This window comes from Stegodyphus dumicola, chromosome 3 (genome assembly GCF_044657685.1).
Source record: "Stegodyphus dumicola isolate Sdum_Otavi_A_Nest chromosome 3, ASM4465768v1".
NCBI lineage: Eukaryota > Metazoa > Arthropoda > Arachnida > Araneae > Eresidae > Stegodyphus > Stegodyphus dumicola.
In genome coordinates, this window is record NC_140770.1 from 79,594,831 (window position 1) to 79,617,221 (window position 22,391).

Here is a 22,391-nt window from a genome sequence, read left to right on the forward strand (position 1 = left end):
ACGTTTTACTAAAAGCTTTATGTCGATTTCTTTGTCTCATTTTGTCACATATTTGGTCAGTCCAGAGGTTTAGTAAATAGCAGGTATTACATTTTATGTCAAGCGGCATAGGTTAAAATAATATGTAAGATCATAATTAGCATGATTCATAACAAAAGACTGAATGTTATCACCGCTGCTGATTGTCCAGAGAGAGACATACTGATTCGAACAAACCTGAAAAGCCTGATGTAGGCACGGTTGGCAAGTGTTGAAAGTTCGTAGCTTCGTTTAGAGTTCAAGGGGTTGTAACCCAGTTAATGTACTTTAAGGTCCTAATAAACCATTAAAGCACCAGAGGTGATAAGTTGTTTTGTGTTATTTTAAATCTCAGTAGATGCAAAGAATAAGTTTTACTTCAATTTTTACATTTTTATATTTTATATTGTGACCACAGTGAGTATTAATGAAAGGCAATAACTCTCTTAATTATGTAGAAATAATTTTTAAGGGTAAGAAGTTAATTATAAATTATTAAATTAGGTAATTAGATAACCTTAGTCAATATGGATTTACATGGGCACTATTAAATTTTATTTTTTTAACAATATTTGTTAAAAAGCCCTATTTAAATCAAAATCTAATAAAATTACACAGTTTAAAGTATATGTAATTTATGACACAGATTCTTAAACAATATTAAGATAATTATGCATTAAAATCTACAGAACATTTATGCTTTGTAACAACAACAGTCAACAAAATATTTATCCGTCATTTTAATTGGAAGCCTTCAATGGGTAGTTTATATCGATTTCCTTCTCTTTAAGCATCTTTTCTAACAATTAGAGATTTGCCTCAATATGCAATTCAAAGCTCTTGCTAGTTTCTGCGTCTTTATCTTTCCAACCTCTCCACAATGTACCTATGAGCGTTTAATTGATCCGGTAAAAGTTAACTAGTCCAAAACTCCCGACAGGCGTGAAGCATACTATCGCTATGTCTGAAATTAACTACAATATCAGACAAAGGTTTAAATAAGCCTCTTATTTAAAAAGAGCTTAGAACATAGAGGCATGTTCTGAAGCTAACAAAATCAATTACAGCTCACGGTGATGTAATTAAACAAGAACAGCCAAATTCAAACTAATAATGTGGACTAATGGTCAAAGATTATACAATTTAATTTAATCTCGCTCAATAACTCTATCATATGAGGAAATAAAAATGAGTAGTTATAGTAAAGGCTGAAATCATACACAATTGGGTAATTTACATAATAATAACTGCACATATCTTTTTGAAGAATAATTTTCTTTATATATTCAGTTTCTTTCTTCAACACGTTTCCTTTTCATTTTAGAATTTTGGGATTTAATTAAGAATTTATGTTATTCTAAAAAACACTAAATACATTTAGAATATATAGAAAAAGTGGCTAATTTTATTTCTTTAGTAATATGAATATTCAGAAGAAATATGAAATATAGTCAAAAGTCTTTTAATCTGGACGTCCATAATTCGGAATGATCTATAATCCGGACCTGAAAGCTACAAACTTTCTCGCATGCACATAATACGTTTATGCATGCGCGTTTAATATATAACGGACGGTATAAGCTAAGCTAAAATTATCTATTTCAATTAATGTTGCAAATTGCATTGTTCTTTAATCTTCTAATTATTATCCGGCTTATTATTTTTTGCAGACCCTCAAGAGTAATTTTATAAAAGTAAGCTTGAACTTTCGATTATGTCAAAAAGAATTTCCAATTCTGGAGCTACCAAAGGATCTACAAAGCAAAATCATGTTTCGATGTCCATCAAACAAAAAGTGGAATTGCTGCAAAAAATGGATAAAGGCATATCCTTTCTACATCACGCAATGAACTGGAAGTTGATCAGTCAACACTATCCTTATCTTCAGAGCAGATGTTTTTATTTTATTCAGCTTATATTTCCTTACTAAATGCAGTATTTCATATCGATGTACTTTGATATGATTTAAATCAAATTCCTCGTCATTATAAATATCACGAATACACATCAAATAGTTTTCTGGTTGCAATTTTCTAATTTCGACTATGCATAATGTATGCTTTACACAAGCGTGTGTTGAAAGAAATCTTTAATAAAGTAAACAAATAAATATTAAACTTTTTTTTTTGTAAATTTTGATACCCTTTAGATCGTAATTGCTCTTTATTTCATAAATCACGGTTTCATATTTTTAATTTTATAATTTCTGCATGCCATCTTACCAGATTTAAACTGATGATCTATAATCCGGAAACGCCGAAGTCCCAACGAGTCTGGATTAAGGATTTTTGACTGTGTATATGGTAAAGGGCGGTTACAGAGCTGGTGTGGTAGAAGTTTTAGAATTTAGTGACAAATGGAACAACAAGAAAAGGCAAAACTTTTAGAATTTAGGATCCACAGAGATTGCATCAGGTGGGAAAATGCCTATGTGTATGACGCATTAAGACATATTAGATGAATCTTTTAAATTGTAAGTTTTCAATTTCTTTATTAATTAAAAATTTCCTTTCTATAATGCCCATGTGATAAGATTAGAAGCATTTTTGATATTTTCCATGCTTGTGTCTAGTGAAAAGTAAAGAAAATAAACATGTTAAGATTTTAGTATCATAAGTAAAACATTCAAATATTATGTTTTCATTGTTCTTCCAGATGTTCTCCAAAAAGTAAGAACTTCATTGCAAACTTTCTGAAAAATACATCCATTACGTGTTGATACAATGGAGACATTTTTCATTTTGTCACATATTTCTCGAATCTTCTAAAATCATGGGTATATTAAGGTTGCCTTCAAATCGTTCTAAACTTCCCATGTTGCAATGTCTAAAATACTAAAGAAAAATTATCTCTACGAATTCTGTAACTCCAAAAAGCCAGAAATATTTGGGGGGGGGGGAAAGGAGGTAAAAAGTGTAACATTAATTTTATAGAGAAAACTGATGCATTTTCTGAGATTTTTGAATATTCTGAGACAAGTACATGGGAAAAACGCTTACTATGAAAAAATTAAAAAGAAGACATTTTTAATTAATTATATGGCTAATTTTGCTTTTGCTAAGAGCTGTTTCGTAAATCACGAATTATAGCATTATACCTTGTTTATTTTTCAGATTCAAAATATTGTATAATAAATTGCCAAAATGAAACTTTATAATATGACAGCAAAAAATAAAAATGTTTTATTTTAATGTTATTTTTTAAATATAATTTCAATATGTTACCATTATTTTAATGAAATTTATCAATATTATGATGTTTTAAAAAAAAAATCGTCGAAAAATTTTCAGATCTCGGAATTCAAAATATTCTATAGAAACTGATGTTAAAATCACTAAAATGTTGATAAGTCGCCAAATTTTGAACCGTTTAATAAAAGAATTCACATCCCCAAAAGCAAAAACTTGTTTAAGAGCTCTTTATTAGAAAAAATGAATTTCAAAATGCTTATGTTTCACTTCTTGCTTAAAAACTCGAGTATCCCATCATTTATATTAGAAATAGTAACAAATTATAAGCCATGAACCATTCAAAAGGTAACTATATATGTCAATGAATCGCCAAAAATATTCCTCCAAAACGCTAATTCACACTCAAAATGGCAGTCATTAAAACAGAAATTCCGGATGATTAAAATTAAGGATTTTCTGCTGATTTTGGCCAAAATTAAGGACCGTAAGGCTGTGTTCAGACAGCGGCGTAAAGGGCATAGAGGTGTAGTCATAAGGGCATAAAATAGGGGAATTCCGTTCACACTTGCGAGAACGGGGTGTAAGCCGTGGCCAATGAGAGAAGGTAAATTTGCGCATGCGTGGATGTGTCTACAACTTTCCCGCACTGTCCTCCTGCTCGATTGGTTTCCCCGCTTTCGCTCTGCTTGTTTTGTGACAGCGAAATCTTCTGTAGAACGCCGCTTCATTTTAGCTTCGCTCTGATTGGTCGATGCTTATCCCAAACTCGGCGTAAAGTTCAGAACTTTGAACCCTATGCCACGAGCGCTAAACCAGATTTTGTGACGTTGCACAGATTGGTTGCCTTGGCAACAGAGCTCGGCTTTAACCACTTATGCCCTTTACGCCCCCATCTGAACGAAGCTTAAGAACCCTGTTCCATTCTGTTTCTAATACCAACCATCAACCTATACAGCAGCTTTAAAATCAAGAATGTGTCAGTATTTTTCAAACATTCCTAAGAAACTGATTAAGAATATTATATAAAATAGTATTCAATATGATTCTGAAAAACTATATTTAAATAAAAACAGAATTCTGTTTTAATAAATAATAACAGAATAGAAGCATTCTGTTTCTAATACCAACCATCAACTCTTGCTATACAGCAGCTTTAAAATCAAGAATGTGCCAGTATTTCTCAAACATTCCTTAGAAACTGATTAAGAATATTACATAAAACAGTATTCAATATGATTTGGAAAACTGTATTTAAATAAAAACAAATATGCATTTTTTAAATAAAAAGGACAAATTATCAATCCATAAAAACTAACATTTATGAAATCTGGTAGTAATATCATATCTCAAGTTTCATCACTAATAAATTTAACTATTCGGAAGACAGAAAGTATTTTCTGCGCTAAGTATCATCATTCAAGTTTCATCACTAATAAATTTAACTATTCGGAAGACAAAGTATTTTCTGTGCTAAGTATCATCATATCTACAAGATGAGCTAAGAAACTTCCCACATTTTAAAGGCTAATAAAACCGAATGTATTGTAGATCAAACTTGTTTACTCAAAAATATGAACAGTTTGTAATTACTTTATTCTGAAAATTATGTCAGCTAAATGCTGCCCTTTGTTATCATTACACATCTAAAAACTATTTGCATCACCCAACATGTCATGCTTGTGGAACAAATGCACAACCTCTAGATTGTTCTTTTGCGGTCATTAATAGTGTGGCCTTAATATGTGTAAATTTTAAATTTAAGGCAAATCCAAAGAATGGAATCATATCAGGTTAGTTCTGGAGAATGAGGCAGCCAAGCAACATCACTGAATAACGAGTTAAGTTTTCCAGGAAACAGATGTCTTAGCACTGCCATGATATTCCAGCGATGTGTACTGTAAAGCCATATTGTTGGAACTACACATTAAGATTATAAGTCCTAAGGTGAAGCTGAATGCTTAAGAATTTCTCAACAAGGCAAAGAAACAGTGGGTCATTAACATAACTGTTATACCCTCCTCTTAAATAAATAAAAATTTTAAAAATAAGGAGAATTAGAAACTTGCTGCATCACCCCCTTCCAAAAGGAGGTGGAATAGGAAACAGCATCTTTATGTAGAAGTGTTCCTCTGTCAAGGATGCTTTGGATGTAAACAAAACACATCTACTCTGTACCCTGGAGATCAAAGCTTGGAAGCATTGCTTCATCCGTACTACGGCGGGTTGGCACCTTTTATTCTTACCTCAATGGCTTTGAAGAAGGAAGCTGGATATTACTAAACTAAAACCAAAGAAATTAGGAATTATCTTCTTTTCCCACAATACTTAAGTTGGTTGAGGTGACATATTAAGCAAAGCATGATTTTTAATCAGCCATACTAAACATTTTCTAGTAAATAATCAGGATTTAAAATAATACAATCTTAACATATCTAAAAAGTAAATAAATAATCACAGATTGATTTAAACAGCTATAACAAGAAAAGCAATCATCAGAAAATACCATTCATTAAAAATAAATTAAATTTAAAAAATTATTTTTTGTAACTAACCCCACAGACGTTTTCAAGAGTAATATTATTTAAATTTCTCATATATTAGTTCTAAAATCCTCATATGCACAGAAATTTTGGACTTTGTCTTTTGTAGCGACTCTGGTGAGAATACAGTCAAAGTCGTTAATCCAGACTCGTCGGGACTTCGGCAATTCCAGATTATCAATTTTTCTGGATTATAGATCATCAGTTTAAATCTGGTAAGATGGCATGCAGAAATTACAAAATTAAAAATATGAAACTAATTTATGAAATAAAGAACAATTATGATCTAAAGGGTATCAAAGTTTACAAAAAGAAAAAGTTTAATATTTATTTGTTTACTTTATTAAACATTTCTTTCAATGTAAGTTGTTTAAGTTGCTTCGTTTCATGTGATATTACTTTCTCTTTAATTCTATTAAACAGACATAATTTCTTGTTTAGCTACAAAGTTCCGCTATTCAAGTCCTATAATTGCTGTATCGAGAATACCAACTAATTTGTCAATCGAAATTTTTTCGTTTTCAATAACCTCTGTTACTTTCTTCACTATCGGAAGCAAATTATAATGACGAGGAACTTGTTTTAAATCATATCAAAGACGGAGTACATCGAGATGAAATACTACATTTAGTAACGAATTATAAGCCAAATAAAATAAAAACACCTGCCCTGAAGGTAAAGATAGTGCTGACAGACCAACTTCCAATTCAGTGCGCGATGTACAAAGGATATGTCTTTATCCATTTTTTGCAGCAATTCCACTTTTTGTTTGATGGACATCGAAACATGATTTTGCTTTGTAGATCCTTTGGTAGCTCCAGAATTGGAATCTACCAAAGGATCTACAAAGACCCCGCCCCCGCAGAGCAGCGTGAAATTGATAAACAGATTTCGGATTTCGAAACATACTTTCACTTTAGATCCTTTACATATTAGCAAATATATATTGGAAATTCTATTTGATATAATCGAAAGTTCAAGCTTACTTTTATAAAATTGCTCTAACAGTCTGCAAAAAATAATAAGCCGGATCCAATTCGAAGATTAAGGAACAACACAATCTGCAACATTAACTGAATTAGATAATTTTAGCTTAGCTTATACCATCCGTTATACATTAAATGCGCATGTGTAAATGTTTTATGCGCATGCACATATTCGCAGCCGTAAAGGTCTTACGCGCACACGTAAACGCCTATGCGCATGCGTCAACGCGACACATGTGCAGAAAGTTTGTAGCTTTGAGGTATGGATTATAGATCATTCCGGATTATGGGTGTCCGAATTAACGACTTTTGACTGTATTTGTTTATTACTGCAATGGCGAGAAATAGATGGTTAATAATCCAACTTATTTTCTGTAATTGCACTTATGCTTACTAGTTCCACTCTTCCATCAATGGAAAAAGCTACAATTGTTGCTTGAGAAAAAATGAATTTTGTGGTATGTTTATATATGTAAACAAACTGATAACAAGATAATAATATATAATATATAATTTTCTGGTGTGTTTAACCATTTGACTGCTAGAAAGCAGCACCCTCGCACTGGGAGTTTCAGTGTGTCTTTGTTGCTCCGTGGGTGCGAATGTACGTAGTTTGACCTTGCGCGTACTTTGTAACACGAGTGCATTCTAAAATAACTAACTGCGTTGCGGTTTTCGAGACAAATGAATGCAGCGCTCAGTCAAATGGTTAATAAAAAGTTTTGGCATGTCTGTATATCTTACTTCAAATAAATTGTTTATTATAATGCTAATTTACATTAAATTCCTTTTACCCCTCCCCACACACATTAAATACCCCAAGTTTCAAAAATATCAAATGAATTGTCAATTCATCTTTTATCATAATCAATTTCTTACGTCCAAACTGCACTAACACTGTTTTCTCTCCCTACAGAACACAAACACCGAAAATTTCATTTATAACACAAAGGCAATATTCACGCTTTCTCAATGATGTTAACAATGTGTCAAGCTAATCTAGTGACATTTTCTTAAGCTAACAGAAGTTTTCATAAGTTGTAAGGCCAGATTTGAATAACTGAACTTTATTTGAAATGCACCAAAGAGAAATCTAAAGAGTACGTGGTAAAATATTAGGTGAAAAGTGCTAGTTTTAGTAAAAAACAGAAAACAAATGTAGTTGATTTTTTTTTAAAGAATACTAACACACAAGTACATACCTTGTGTTAATATTCCACACAGGTGACCATGGCAAGGGTGTAGGAGACTAGCACTTATATACTTGTCCCATCCACTAAAAATGCAGTTATTATTTGTTGATAGTAACCTTCATTGTCAGTAAAATGTTTTCCACCAAAAGCTCATAATCCTCCATAACACCTTGCTCTACACTGCTATATCCACACAACAGTTGCCTTAGTATTGTGTAAATGTGTTTCTTCAGTACCGTGTGTAGATTAATTACAATTAAGTTTATATATATATATTTTTTCCTTTGTGACTGTCCATTTGTACATCTATATTACATCATACATTTTTCTCGCATTAATAATTCTGACATTGTGAAAAAATGAAGTAAAGTAAGATTCAGAAGAAATATAAATTTAACTATAAAGTCTAATTAAATATTTAATGACAATGAAATAAAATACACTTTTCATATATTCTATATACTTACGTTGTCTATTTTTGATTGACTTAATGTCTTCTGTGAAGGCTTGTCCTGTACTTTGAGCAAATGCTTCAGCTGCTGCACAATAACCATGATGAACAAGGTATGTTTGAACGATCCTAAAAAAGGGAAGATTTTCATCAACTTATAACAAATACCACCTCATGTTGATGAAAAATTACAAAATTAAGAAAAATATTGATAGTTTTAGGAGAGGCAACTATATTTACTGCATGTTACTTTTAGTGACTACAATATAAATAAAAATTAAACAAAAAAATATTATATTATTAGCTAATTATATGTACTATAACGGACAAATTTAAAATTTTACCTATGAAGAGTAGTTTGCCATTCACCTTGTTTATCAACCACGGGAAATCGTTCAATAGTAAGTCTTGTGCGCCTTTTTAATTCCTACAATAAATACAATAGCAAGAGATACAAAATATATTTTTAAAAAGTAAAAATGTTATAAAGCAATAAATTTAAAATGCAATTTTCCCAAATAATGGAGCACATTCATACTAGACAGCACAGCTATTGAAAACATTACTAGTATGACTATGAACATCTGCAAGTTTCCTCATAACACGGAACAAGGTTCACAATTAGCAAGAATGAAATAAACAAAATATAATCAACAAAGAAAAATACTGAAAATCCTAAACCCCAAAAGTAGCATAATTTTACAGCAATAATTAAAAAGTTGACCTAAAAATATGCATCAATGAGGATTCACACAAGAACATCAACATGTAATACAATTATTTACAAGCTACTGATTTGAAACTTTAGAAAATTTAATTTAGGTACCAAATTGCAATGCAATGATTACACAGCTAGAACTATTAGTGTGCCTTCTCTAATCATTCACTGGCACAATGACTATACCCACTCCACATTTAGCTACAATCAATCTTATATCAGATCCAATCATAAATATTACTTCAAGCTAAATATTTCACCACCAAAAACTAAACTTATCAGCACTGAACTTTTAACATTATTTCATAAGATCCGACTATGTAAATCTAGTGCACAAATACACATAAATTTCTTCCGTAAAAAAACTGTACCTTCTGCTCCCCAAAATGCAAACTTTTAAAAATTTACAAAAATTATATGTGCTACATTATTTTAGCTATTGATATAAAAATTATGAACACCATTTTTAATCAACCAGTACATACTTTAAGTTTATTTTAAACACTTTTACACATATAAGGATTACAATTCATAAAAACAAATAATTTAATTAAACACCAAGATTTAAAAAATACCTTCATCATATCCTCGATATCAAAAACAAAAGGTGATTGACCAAAGTTTGCATCAACAACTTCACCGGGTGTCTGGAGACCAACAGTGGGATACAGGTTTGGCTGCAAACAAATGTAAATATTATAGCTAAGAACGTGACTTGGGGTAACTTATATATGCTGTAAAAATTAATCATAAACTAAACATGCAATCATGCTTTTACTACATAAAGTTATCAGAATCCAACATAAGGATATTTAACAGCACAGCTCAGTATGAAATTTATCAAAATCACTATTTATTATACTTTAAGCTGCTTGCAACATTAAAAAGTTAATAAAAACCTGTTATTTAAAATTAAAGATTAAAAACAAATACATAAATGCTTCGAAGAAATGACAACTGATCAAGATATGTGTTCAAAAATTTTTCTGTTAGAAATTATTTTTTATTACTGAACTTCAATTTCAGTGCAACAAAATTTTGAAAGAAAATTTTTCTTTCCAATTTCTTCTTTTCTTCATAAATGCATGACGACAAAAAAAAAAAAAAAAAAAAAAAAAAACTTCACATATAACATCTTTTGGTATAATCCCATTATCAGAATCATTAATGCCAAACTATTGTTGGCACCAATTATACCAAAAATAATTATTGTCACTCTATTGCAAGGAAGAGAGCATAAAGGTAAATAACTATATAAAAATATTTTAATTTACATGAAAGGTTAATTACATATACTACATTTTTTATTATAATCCATAAAAAAATAAAACTACTAAGCATAACTGAAATTAAACTGGAAGCATAAAGTTTATCTCTTCCAATACTGCAGAGAAAATTTCAGTTTTTGTGCGTAAAACCTCACCACATCAACACAAACAAATAAGAATTGAGGTGTTGACAAGCAGTTCCCTAATGGCGTCTTAGCTCGTCGGCTCGACCAATAGGTTAGCGGCCTCTTGGATCGCCTCTAGGCGTTGGGGCATTTAACTGTGTTAAGGCAGCCTCGAGCTTTCCATGTTTGAGTGCTCCTTCCTCCTAGCACACTGTCTTATTTGATCAAAAGTTATAACCAGGGCAGGAGCTCGTCTCTTCTGTCTTATTTGAACGTGAAAATACTTGATGCCCATGCGTATGTAAGGATACACACATTCCACAAATTGCTTAATCCTTATTTTGTGTCTACTGTAGCCATTGTAGTAATTTGTGCAACATTTACCTTTTTTGTGACTGCTTGTTGTTATTGTTTTTCTGTATAAAAAAAGATAAGTTCAGATACACAATATGTTAAACTTTTTGAACCATAGTCGTATTTCTTGGCTGCTTAAATTACTAATATCCATTTTCATCTTAAAGTCTTTAACAAGAATGTTGTTCATCCTCCAGTGTTCGCATGTGTTGTAATACAAATTACTAAAAACCTTTCAATACTCATGTCTGTATTTTCTAAATTAAAATACCTCATACAAATTAATATCTGCTCTTGATGGCTGGCATAAGGGGTACAATCAAGTAAAATAGAAAAATGCTTTCTCTGTTTGACCTTATTTAAAATAATTTGCTTTATATTATCCCCTAATAAGCTAATTATTTTATTTTCAATTTTATCTCCAAGGTAATGCAGCATATTATTTTATTAATATATACAGACATGAATAGGGTCAAATTTTGTAATCATTTCTATACACTTTAAAAAATTGATTTCTTTCGAATAATTTGTTACTGGAATGACGGAAGGCTAAGTTTTGTTTGGCTAAACACTGAATGAAAGAGATAATTCTTTCAATAATATCGCACCAATGCTTAGTGTCTCTTTTTTAAATAAAATTTGAAATTCCGAATTAACAGGTTTATTTTCTTTCATAATTGTTAGATTAACTCTTTCCTTGTTTGGCAAGATTCGACAAAAGTACATCTGAAACAAATTATGTCTATTTTTGTCTTTTGAGAAACTGAAACTTGACACCACGTTTTGGTAATATCCAGGACCATTTTCTATTAAGGCTTGAAATTGGGATGGCAATAAAGGACTTAGGCATAATCCGGAATCATCAGTCAGGGGCAAATGTGTATCCATTGCAGAAATTGTAGATTTCAGTAATATTTCTTTTGTTTTCTCTGACGGGCAGCATTGAAGTTAAAAGTAATTCCCGGGTGAAAACACTTTCTAACTCTTTCTGATTATTAGGTTCTTTTGGTAATTTCAGTGGTAGCTGAGACGTTGATGGACAACTAGTGCTATAGTAGCATCAGTTTGGGTACTCTTTGGGTTTTGGAAAAACTGAGTAATTTTAAAGTTCTGGTTTATTAAGTCTTCCTCTCGCTTTCCCCCCCCCATTACATTCTGATGCTCAGACAGTTTTTTCTGTTTTTCTTCAGACATCTGGGGAAAAATGAAAACAGAGAAAAAGTGGAAGTAAAAATAATAACTATTGTGTAAAGCACTTCTTAAAAACACACGTAATACCACTGTTTGAAATATTTTACCTTACTTCTGTAAAAGTGAGTATATCTTAAACCATAGCTTAGAAAATATATGAACTGTTAGATCAACACCAAATAATTTAAGGAGGTGGTGGTACTCTTTTGTTTATTAACTAATAAATCCAATTTAAAGTATGCATTTAAGACGTAATAAAATAACGAAACATTTTCCTTCAGTTTTCCGTATAGCTCAAAATCGGGAAATGGCAAATTTTATTTCACAATACATTGCACATTTTTACTTCACTTCAAATCTCAAATAGGTATATTTTAAATTCAATGGTACTCCGTAAATATGTCAATCCTTTCTTCTTAAAAGATTATCATTTTTAGTGTAATAAACAAACGGTTCATGGAAAAAAACATTGAGTAATTATGCCCACATCAGCACTTTTCTGAATTAAAAAGCTAACCTAATTTAACATAGTACATAACTGCACTGACCTTTTTTATGTAAAATGACGATAACAAGCAATCATCCTTTAAAAATAAAAAAGCTAAATGTTCCACAAATTACTACGATTGAAACAGTAGGCACAAAATAAGGACTAAGCAATTTGCCGAACGCATCTATGGCACCCTCTGTTCCCTTACATACGCAAGGGCATCACGTATTTTCTTTCACATACATTTACAAGATCAGCTCAACTTATATCAAAAACTGCAAAAAGCATTAACTAATAAAAATCAAAGCAATATTAAATAGTACAGATCTTATGGATGAACTGCAGTTTTTGCAAACTTTTGGAGGAAATATAGCATTGCCGGTTGAAACTCCGTGCTACATCATTGTCAACAACATAGCGGTGTGCAGAAAAGAATTTTGGAATATCCCTAGATATCAGACCTAGAGCATTTTTTGTGTCCTGTTGAAATCAGTTTAATTTGTTTTTAATTTTAAGATAATAAATAGTGTTTAGCAATATATTTGGTATCCAATGCATTTAGTGTATTATTTCACTTCGCTTGCTTGTTTTTGACTAATGTTGACCTACAATCAGATCAAACCCATGAAATTCCTCGTGGCAAGGAGCGCAAGATACGCCTGTCTTTGGCAACAACCTTGAGCACCTTACAGGCGACAGAGGGACTTAGCTCAGTTTCACCCCAATTTTGATGGAGAGCAGCCTGGGGGTACGGGTCGGAGCATCTCCTACCCCTCTTTCCCTGCCATCAACCTTTTGAGAGAACTTTCGTCTTGCATATTTAGAGTGTCCCCCATGCCGGACGGACCCTATACATTTACAAACATCCATGTCTTCTCCAGGATTCGAATCCGGGTGCTTCGGCATGGCAGTCAGCAACACTAACCACTATACAAGTTGGGCGGCTTTTTGTAACATAAATGATATATAATTCTTCAATAAATATGTTCGAGTGTGGGTTTAAACAAAGCACAAAATATTTGCATATTTGGACAAAAGATTAAATGTAATTTAGTTTTTCATATTATGTTAATAATGTTTCATTTCAAATTTTAACCATAAGCAACGTCCCTTTAATATCGTCACTACATAAAGGCACTTGTTAGACATTTGCACGACGGCGCCGATTAGGCTTGGCGAGGGCCTGTCAGTGCTCTCTCTACGAAGAAATGTATGAAATGACATCATTTAACACAGCATAACTACGTTGCAGTATAAGTCAAATTAATCATCTTAAACCCTTTGATATCATGTTGTATTTTAAGCAAAGATGCTTGAGATTTTTTAAATCAGAAATACATTTCCGTTATCCAATAACCACCTAATTTGCCACATTTCTCAATGTTTGACTGTGCTGCTTTCTTTATCAAAAGAGTTCTACGGGTGATTTTAGATATGGTGGCCAATGTGAGACACCAAAAAAGGCATTCTACCAAAACTTACCCAGCACATTAAGATGAATTTTCTGTTGTACAAGAACGTTCTGAGTACAAGAGTACTTTAAATAAAATACTTTGCTGATTAACAAAATACATGCTGGTAATACCGAGTTTGTCTGGCTTCATTTCAGAGACAAAAGATAATGGCAATTTTGAAAAATGTTCTAATTTTTCCAACAGCAGGCCAGTATAAAAGCAAAAATATGCCACACAAAAAATATAACATGGTACATAAAGGTGTACAGTAAACCATTTAAAAGTTATACATTTTTGTGTACTGATTCCTACAGTCCTCTGAACCCACATAACTTTACAAAAATCAGCATGCAGCCAATGTGTGTAGGAGCTTAAAGGGGAAAATTGATACTGAATTAAGGTTGTCCATGTTTTCTATGTATGATATACAAAGCATACTCATCTAGTAGTGTTATCAAATAGTTATTTACAGATGCTTTAAAGCAACATATTTTTTCATTCAATTTACCACACATTACAAAAGTCACAATGCTTCGTTAATGTACAACTGTCACATAGCTTATGAAAAACTTTTAAATCATTTTAAAAGGATTAGATATTGCACTCTAATACTATATAGTCGGTTACTTTAACCCTTTGCGACACGCATATTTAAAATATATTTTAATCTTTAAAAAAATGCCTTAGAATAAGTCAGATGGACTTACTTAAGTGCCTTTAAAGCTTGAAAAAAATTCTGCACTTTTATTTTTTACGGGGTAAGGTGGGATACCGTTTGTCCCACCATGCAACTAGCACGTCTTATAGCATATTGGTGTATAGCAGGACAAAAAATCATATGTGGAATGAATAAACAAAATAAAGCGTGCACTCTAAAATATTCATAATAAACACACTAAAATGCATTTTGTACTCATTGCATATATGCGTGACTTGTAAAATTTTGCATATGCACATTTTGCATATATATATATTTAATATTTTTAAATTTTAGGAACAAAGGAAAATATTTTCTTGAATATTATTTTAAGATTAAAGTTTGATACTCGTACATATGATACTAAATAAAATATTAAAATTGGCACTTGATTCAAAAACATTTATATATGATTAAAATTGAAAAAAAGTCATTTTTCATGAAAATTTGAAAAACATGTTGTTTCATTCTTTTGTAAGCATAGAGGCACTTCCCATGTTTCACACATCCAAAATGTTCGTCGTTCTTCTTTCGATGTGCTGCAATATGCACATCTTCTTCTGCTCGTTCTCTTTGGCGTGTGACTTACATGTTTTAGTCTCTTTTCTGGTTGTACGAACAGGTTTTTAGTTTTTATTTGAACTGGGGATTTCAGTTTTCTTTTCAGCTCTTTCTTGCCTGCAAGTGCCATTAGACTTTCTATAACTGAGAGAATAAAATTTTTCATTGTTTTTACGTCATGATCGGGTTCGCGAACAAATTTAAATAGAATAAATGCGTTTACTATACTTGCATCTAAAAAGTAAAAAAAAAAAAAAAAAAAAATCATGTGCCACCATTTCTTGCTTTTGCGGTCTATTTCATATAGTTCTTTCAGTTGATCAATCAGTCGACATATCCCATATTCTTATTGTATGAAATAATGCTGTTTGGGCACAATACTTTTTTTGTCTTTCCATCTTGTTCTTTTCTATTAATTTCTTTCATTTCAGTTGCCTTTTCCAAGCAAGACAGGATAGAAACAGATCTTTTATTTTATGCAATAAATTGAATCATCGCTAACTGAAAAGTCTATAAATTCTCTTGACATAAATTTGTCTTTTAAATTTTTGCGCAGATACTTCCCATTCATATTTACAGTGCCACATGCATAGATGGCAGCCACATGCATAGATGGGTCTGTGTCTTTAAAAAGCAAAACAAATTATAACTACTTCCCTTTCTTCAGCAACTTCAACCTCAGTTATTCTCTCCTGGATTTCAGTTTCACCTGAATCAGAACTGACATCTGAAGCAATCGCATCTGAAGAAGTTGCATCGGATGGCAATTCAGCAAAAAGATCCAAAGCTTCCTGAGTTGTTAACTTTTTTCTAGACATTTTAGCACATCAGAGCATACAACGGATGTAAAAGCATGCGCAATCACGTAAAAAGTAGATGCAAAAAAGAAAAGAAAAAATAATCATGAATGCTGTCATCTATTGAGTGGAAATTCAAGTGTGTGGTGGGACAATTTTTAACCCACTTATTTCACCTGCAAAATTAATGTTATAAAATATTGAATCCAATTAAGATTTTTGAAAATAAAATACCTTTGAATATTAAAAAGAATCATACATATCATAAATTGTATACCAAAATTTTTAAAATATTGAAAAATGCGAGATACATGGATATCACTCTTGTGATAGTATTTTGAATATTTTTTGCTTATAAACTTAACCCTGGTATAGTAGTAACATCTACTGAGAAAAATAATAACTAAAATAGATTATTTTTAAAAGATTAGAAAATTTCTAACGGAAATTGCTAACTGAGAAAATAAATATAAATTAGGTGGGACATATATTGACCCACCATGCCGCAAAGGGTTAAAATAGGCCTTTAACAACCCCCCCCCCATTTGCGATCAAAGCTTGTGTCATTGTTTATTTTCCAAAAGTCAACCGAGACTGTAGTTTAAGTTAGCCTTCATTGGCATAGGCTTTGAGTTATACTGGGCAGTGGAAAATAACCTTGAAAGTAGATTATTTTACAGTAACAGACTAAAGAGGAAAGTTAATTCCAGTGTCACAATACGTATGTAGTGACTCGATTACAGAATGAGTAATAATTATTTTTAATTTCAAGTATTTTATATTTTGGATGTGCTTAATAATTTTGTAAAATTAATTTTAATTTTTTTAAATATTCATATTTCTTTTATGGTAACAAGTAGTTGTTCACGATTTTATTTTTGAATTTTGATTCTATTCTTTATGCCATTCTAAGTCACAGCTCATTTTCACAGTTAAAAAAATAAAAGCCCTAAACTTAGGTATTCGGTAGTGATTCTTACCATTTCTAAAGTGTAATTCTGTTTGAATACCAGTAGTCAAATCTATATACTGGTGACCCATTTTGCTTCTGAAATGACAACAACTGAGTCTTTGGAACTATTGTGAAAGAATCAATGCAGTCCTCGAAATTTCATAAAGTAACCTTTGGTGATTCATAAGTCGGAAATATGGTTATTTCAAGGTGAAATCCAGTTCAAAATCCGTAATATTGCTTCAGAATGAATGAAATTTAATTATTTAGTTTCACATCTTGAACTTAAGTCTGTCGAAAATGTTTGGGGTATTGCAATGAACGAAATGCCACAAAATATTCAGCTGCTAAAACTATTACATTAATTTAAGGAAGTGAAAACATGTTAAACATTTGACTGATAGTATTGAGCTTGGAGACATGAAATTAAGCCAACTTTTGCAGAAATTACAACAGTTGCAATTACAGATAGGTCTGAAAATTTAAAAGATTCTGGCTTGAAAAGCTGTCCGACTCAACAAAAAGTATAAATGATGAAGACATAACCAAGTTTGCTACTGGTGGCAGATAAAATTTGTGATATGAATAAAAAACAAGAAGCATTTTGCACTAATGCAATGATCCAAATGGCAAATTCTGTTTCAATCTCTTTCAATTTGGAACAAAATGTACTCCAGAGAAATGCCATACCCCATATGTTTGCATAAACCATTCCCAAGGCAAGGAAAACTCGAATCTGCAGAAGGTTCAGCAGCAAACTCTTCTGCAGAAAATATGAAGGACTGTAGCAAACTTTGTTTACTTGTTTTTGACCGAAGATCAAATTTGCACTTTCTTGTCCACAGCAGTGCTGACGTAAGGATAATTAAAACTACTCAGAATAAACAAAAACTGAATATAAACTGCGATCTAATGGCACAGACATCTCCACATACGGTATAAAAATGCTACACCTTGATATGGAATTACATTGTGATTTTCAGTTTCCATTCATAACTGCCAATGTAACAAAAAGTATTTTAAAAGCTGACTTTCATTACAAATATAACTTACTGACACAAGTAAGAAAAAATTAATTGATGGGTAACACAACTTAGTGTCAGAGTGTTACCACAGCTATTTCAAGCAATAACTACATAACCACATTAAATAAATACGTAAGTTTCAATTTATTTTTTAAGTATCTCAAAATTTCCAAGCCCTTTTCCTACATAAATTAAACACTGTTACATATTTTATTATGACCGATGATCAACTCATTTATTTAAAGGCACAACAGTCCAATCCAAAACGATTAGTGATAGCTAAATAAAGATCTAAATTTATGCTTGAGAATGGAGTAATTTGTGCATCAAACTTCCAATGGTTAAGTCTCTTTTATTCTATAACAAAGCTGGTTTATATTGGCCTTGAGGAGGACTACTGTTACTAACATGGAGATGATACCCGATCTTTACATAATCCCTCCGATTGAAGATTTTCACCATATAGGCACAAATATTTTCTTTAAAATTTACACTTTCAAGTTTCAATTGTAGAAGACAAACAGTTATCATCACTCCTTTTGGTTTGTATAAATTTTATGTAATGAGTTTTAGTTTAAAAAAATGCTCCTCCAATGTAACAATGATTCATTCACGATGTCTTCAGAGGATTAGAATTTGTTCTTCCTGATTTAGACAGTACATTTATTGCATCCAGTACTAATGAAGAACATGAAAATCACCTTAAAGTAGTTTTCAAAAGATTAAATGCCTTTCGTTTAAAAATAAATATTTCAAAATCTGAGTTCGCAGTTCAAGAAGTTGAGTTTTGCTTCTTCTTCTTGAGCTTTACAGCCTACTACAGGCCAAGGCTGCCTCTCCAAGTTTTCTCCATCTGATCCTATCCTAAAATTTGACCTAACCCTAAAATTCATGTCAGCAAATATTCACACAAAAAGACTTTAAAAAAAAAACTGTTCTCGTGTTACAGCAAATACATCAGATAAAAAAAAAAAAAAAAAAACCCTTTGGAACTTGCTTATGAAGGACCTTTCCCTGTCATTGATCACAAAGAAAAATACTTTACTATAAGCATAAAAGGAAACATGTCAATGGATCCCTAGATTACTTAAAACCAGTTCATATTTTCATTTAGAAGAATTCTCAGCTGACAAAACCTGACCACAACAAAGTGCAGAAAGCAGACTCAAATCTAGATGTGGACCAAAAACATTCTTGCACAGGTAGAAACGTTTACCTGTCAGATTTCAGGATTGTACTTAAAATCTTCTGGTAATGGTTAGCACTGTAATGCTTATCATTACCTATTTCTCAACCTTCGTAACGTAGGAAGAGTGGTGGGCTCAGTTATCGCATTAATAATAATTATTTTTAATTTCAAGTACTTTATATTTTTGCACATGTTTAATTATTTTGTAAATTTAACCTTAACAATTTGTTAATATCCATACTTCTTTAATGATGAATGGCAACAAGTAGTTGTTTGTGACGATTTTCTTTTTGAATTTAGATTTTATTCGTAATGTCATTCTACATAGCAGCTCATTTTGATAGCTAAAAGATAAAAGCCGTAAACTTAGTTACTCATATAGATTCTTACTGTTTCTAAATTACAGTTCAGTTTCAATACTGATAAAGTACTTACTGGGAGATCTGTAAATGCTATTCCTAAGTGATGACCATTTTTGGTATAAAAACAGGTATTGTCTATGAGATTCACACCACAGCCAATTACATCTCCTGTAGTGAATGTTGGACCATATGGTTGTCCAGTGCCACTGGAGCAAAAACTATGACCATCGTCGCCGTGGTAGCCATATGATTGTTTGTCCCAGCCTAAATGGAACAACGAAAAACTTATTAGAACTAAACTAAAATAATAATTTATAATTTCAATAAAATTCATTAGAACTTTTGCGCATAAAAACTCATTAAATATTTGAGGGGGAACTATGAATAAACTACAACAATACTAAACTCAAGTTTTGTCAGGAAAGAAAAGCAAGTTTCCTTCCTTTTGAATATTTTATCAAAATTATTCTAGCTTTACTGAAACATTTATATCAAGATACTTTACAGAGACGAAAGGTAATAAATATGTATAAACCTTTAGTCTTGGCAGAGATCAACAAATGCTGAGTACATCTGACTACGTAATGTGGTCTTTGGCACAGCTTAAAATAAAGCTTTCCAATTAGCAGTTGCAAATATTTTATCTTAGATAAATTATCAGGTAAATATTAAATGTACATGTAATATTATATAATGCAACACACATCTTATCACACTACAAGGCACACAAAGTATAGTCATGAACCTACATGAAGTGTGTGTTCAATTTCCACCTGTATTCATAAATAGACCTATTTAAAACGTAACCTATGAAATGAAGAAACTGACCATTAGATATATTATACTGATATCGATAGAGATTAATGGTATAAGATGGCATTTATAGAGATTTTATACAGTCCTAAAGTATGGCTTAGTAAAAGCTTATTCTAATTTATAATTCTTTTTAAGGTTAAAAAACAAAAAGAATAGCTCCCACACAATGTATGATAACAATTTTAATAATCTCTTTATTTGAGCTTTGCAACAGTTTTATTTAAAAAGTAACCTATGAAATGAAGAAACTGACCATTAGATATATTGATATTGATAGAGATTAATGGTATAAGATGGCATTATAGAGATTTTATACAGTCCTAAAGTATGGCTTAATAAAAGCTTTGAATTTCTAATTCTTTTTCAGGTTAAAAAAACAGAAAGAATAGCTCCCACACAATGTATGATAACGATTTTAATAATCTCTTTATTTGAGCTTTGCAACAGTTTTATTTTAAATTGAATGTAATCAGGATGGTAAAATTCCAGTAAAATAATTCTCACAGGATATCAGGAGGGAACCATTATTTGCGTTAATAAAAATTTAAAAAATGTCACACTTATTTACGAACTAAATGAGGTTGTTTTAGGTATGAGAGGGGGAACCTTGTGACATGTTTATTTACATATTTATATAATACACAGATCTCTTCATATGTTAAATAACTTTAAAGGTAAATTTACACAAGTTTTCAAACTCAGTTTATCTAAACTATAAAATTGGCAAAATAACTTTTCTCCATTCAAATATTAAACCAGGGTTCAAAACCTTATTGAGGTTATGAAAATAAAATTCTATACCTTACAACAATAAATATGCCAATAACAAATGCATGAAAATAATTAAAATCTACTTGGTTTAGAAATTAAATTTTTGATCGGCTACAATTTTTAAAAAATAAGACTGAAGATACATCTTTTAAGTGTAAGAAATTAGAGAATCTATGACCATGGCCACACTTGGGTTCAGCAATGATTTATTTGCCAGCATAGTAATTATACTAATGATTAGTTACCAATCACTGAAGAAATTACTACATCCACATGCATATTTGTCAGCCTTGAAATATAAAAAAATTGAAGGTTCTAGTGCCGAGAACTAGAAATTTCTAGGATATTTTTGAGCCACACAGTGGCAATTAAAAAGAACTGCAAACTGACTTAAACAGCTATGCAAATGATTTAAAGAGTTCTGAACATAGGATAAATTTATATCATCTAAAGCAAAATTTATTTTAAATTGATGCTTCCGATAAATAGACTTACATTCTTCCTTTATACTAAATGTTAGTTTGTCAAATAGTTTTTCATTTGTTATAAACTTATTTACTTTCTGCATTTCTGACATACACAGTCTCACGTGCTGGAGATAAAAATTCCCCCCCCCTTGTACAGTGTTGCCATTGTTTGCTATGAAATTGTCGAATTTCTTAATCAAAAACTCATAAATGCTTTGCAAAATATGAAATAGATAACAAAACAAATTCCAAATTTGGGCTTCCAGATGCCCATACTCAGGTGGAGACGTATGTTATTCAAAATTTGATGGCTCTAGGTACTGCTGTTTCATCACAATGCGAGAAACATATATTTATGCAAATTCTTCATTATTTAATTTCTTTAAATACAATATAGGGCTCTAATATTTAGTGGCAACAATTAAAAAAGTGATTCGGCGTTTATCGTGAATCAACGCAAAATGGCAAAACAAAATTAATAGCCCTTCTGGGAAACCTGCCCCTTTGGATTAAAATAATAATAATAATAAAAAAAAATAAAAAAAAAAAAAACTAATGCAACTTAAAACTTTAATTCTAGGTAATCAATGCAGCAAAATTTTAAAAAACATCCTTTACCTAATACGTTTACACTACACTTATCAATCTAAAACAATTAATATACTAACAACAGGATTGCCACTGAAACAGGAGAATGAAATTCCCTGACTTTTCCAGGTGTGTTTCAAGAAAATTCCAGTCTATCCGCGTAATGTACGTTGGCTGTGATAAGATG

At 31.3% G+C, this 22,391-nt stretch overlaps 1 protein-coding gene across 3 annotated transcripts in view; it reads right to left on the minus strand.

Moving 5' to 3' along the window:
- The window catches only part of LOC118192033 (ran-binding protein 9-like), an 84,543-nt gene that overhangs the window by 46,433 nt on the left and 15,719 nt on the right, over window positions 1–22,391 (minus strand). For all 3 annotated transcript variants that reach the window (XM_035362909.2, XM_035362910.1, XM_085813021.1), the window contains 4 exons: window positions 19,636–19,826; window positions 9,673–9,774; window positions 8,724–8,806; window positions 8,396–8,508 (listed from right to left, as the gene is read on the minus strand). In XM_035362909.2, the coding sequence (XP_035218800.1) occupies window positions 8,396–8,508; window positions 8,724–8,806; window positions 9,673–9,774; window positions 19,636–19,826 (489 nt within the window). The remainder of the gene's footprint in view (window positions 1–8,395; window positions 8,509–8,723; window positions 8,807–9,672; window positions 9,775–19,635; window positions 19,827–22,391) is intronic.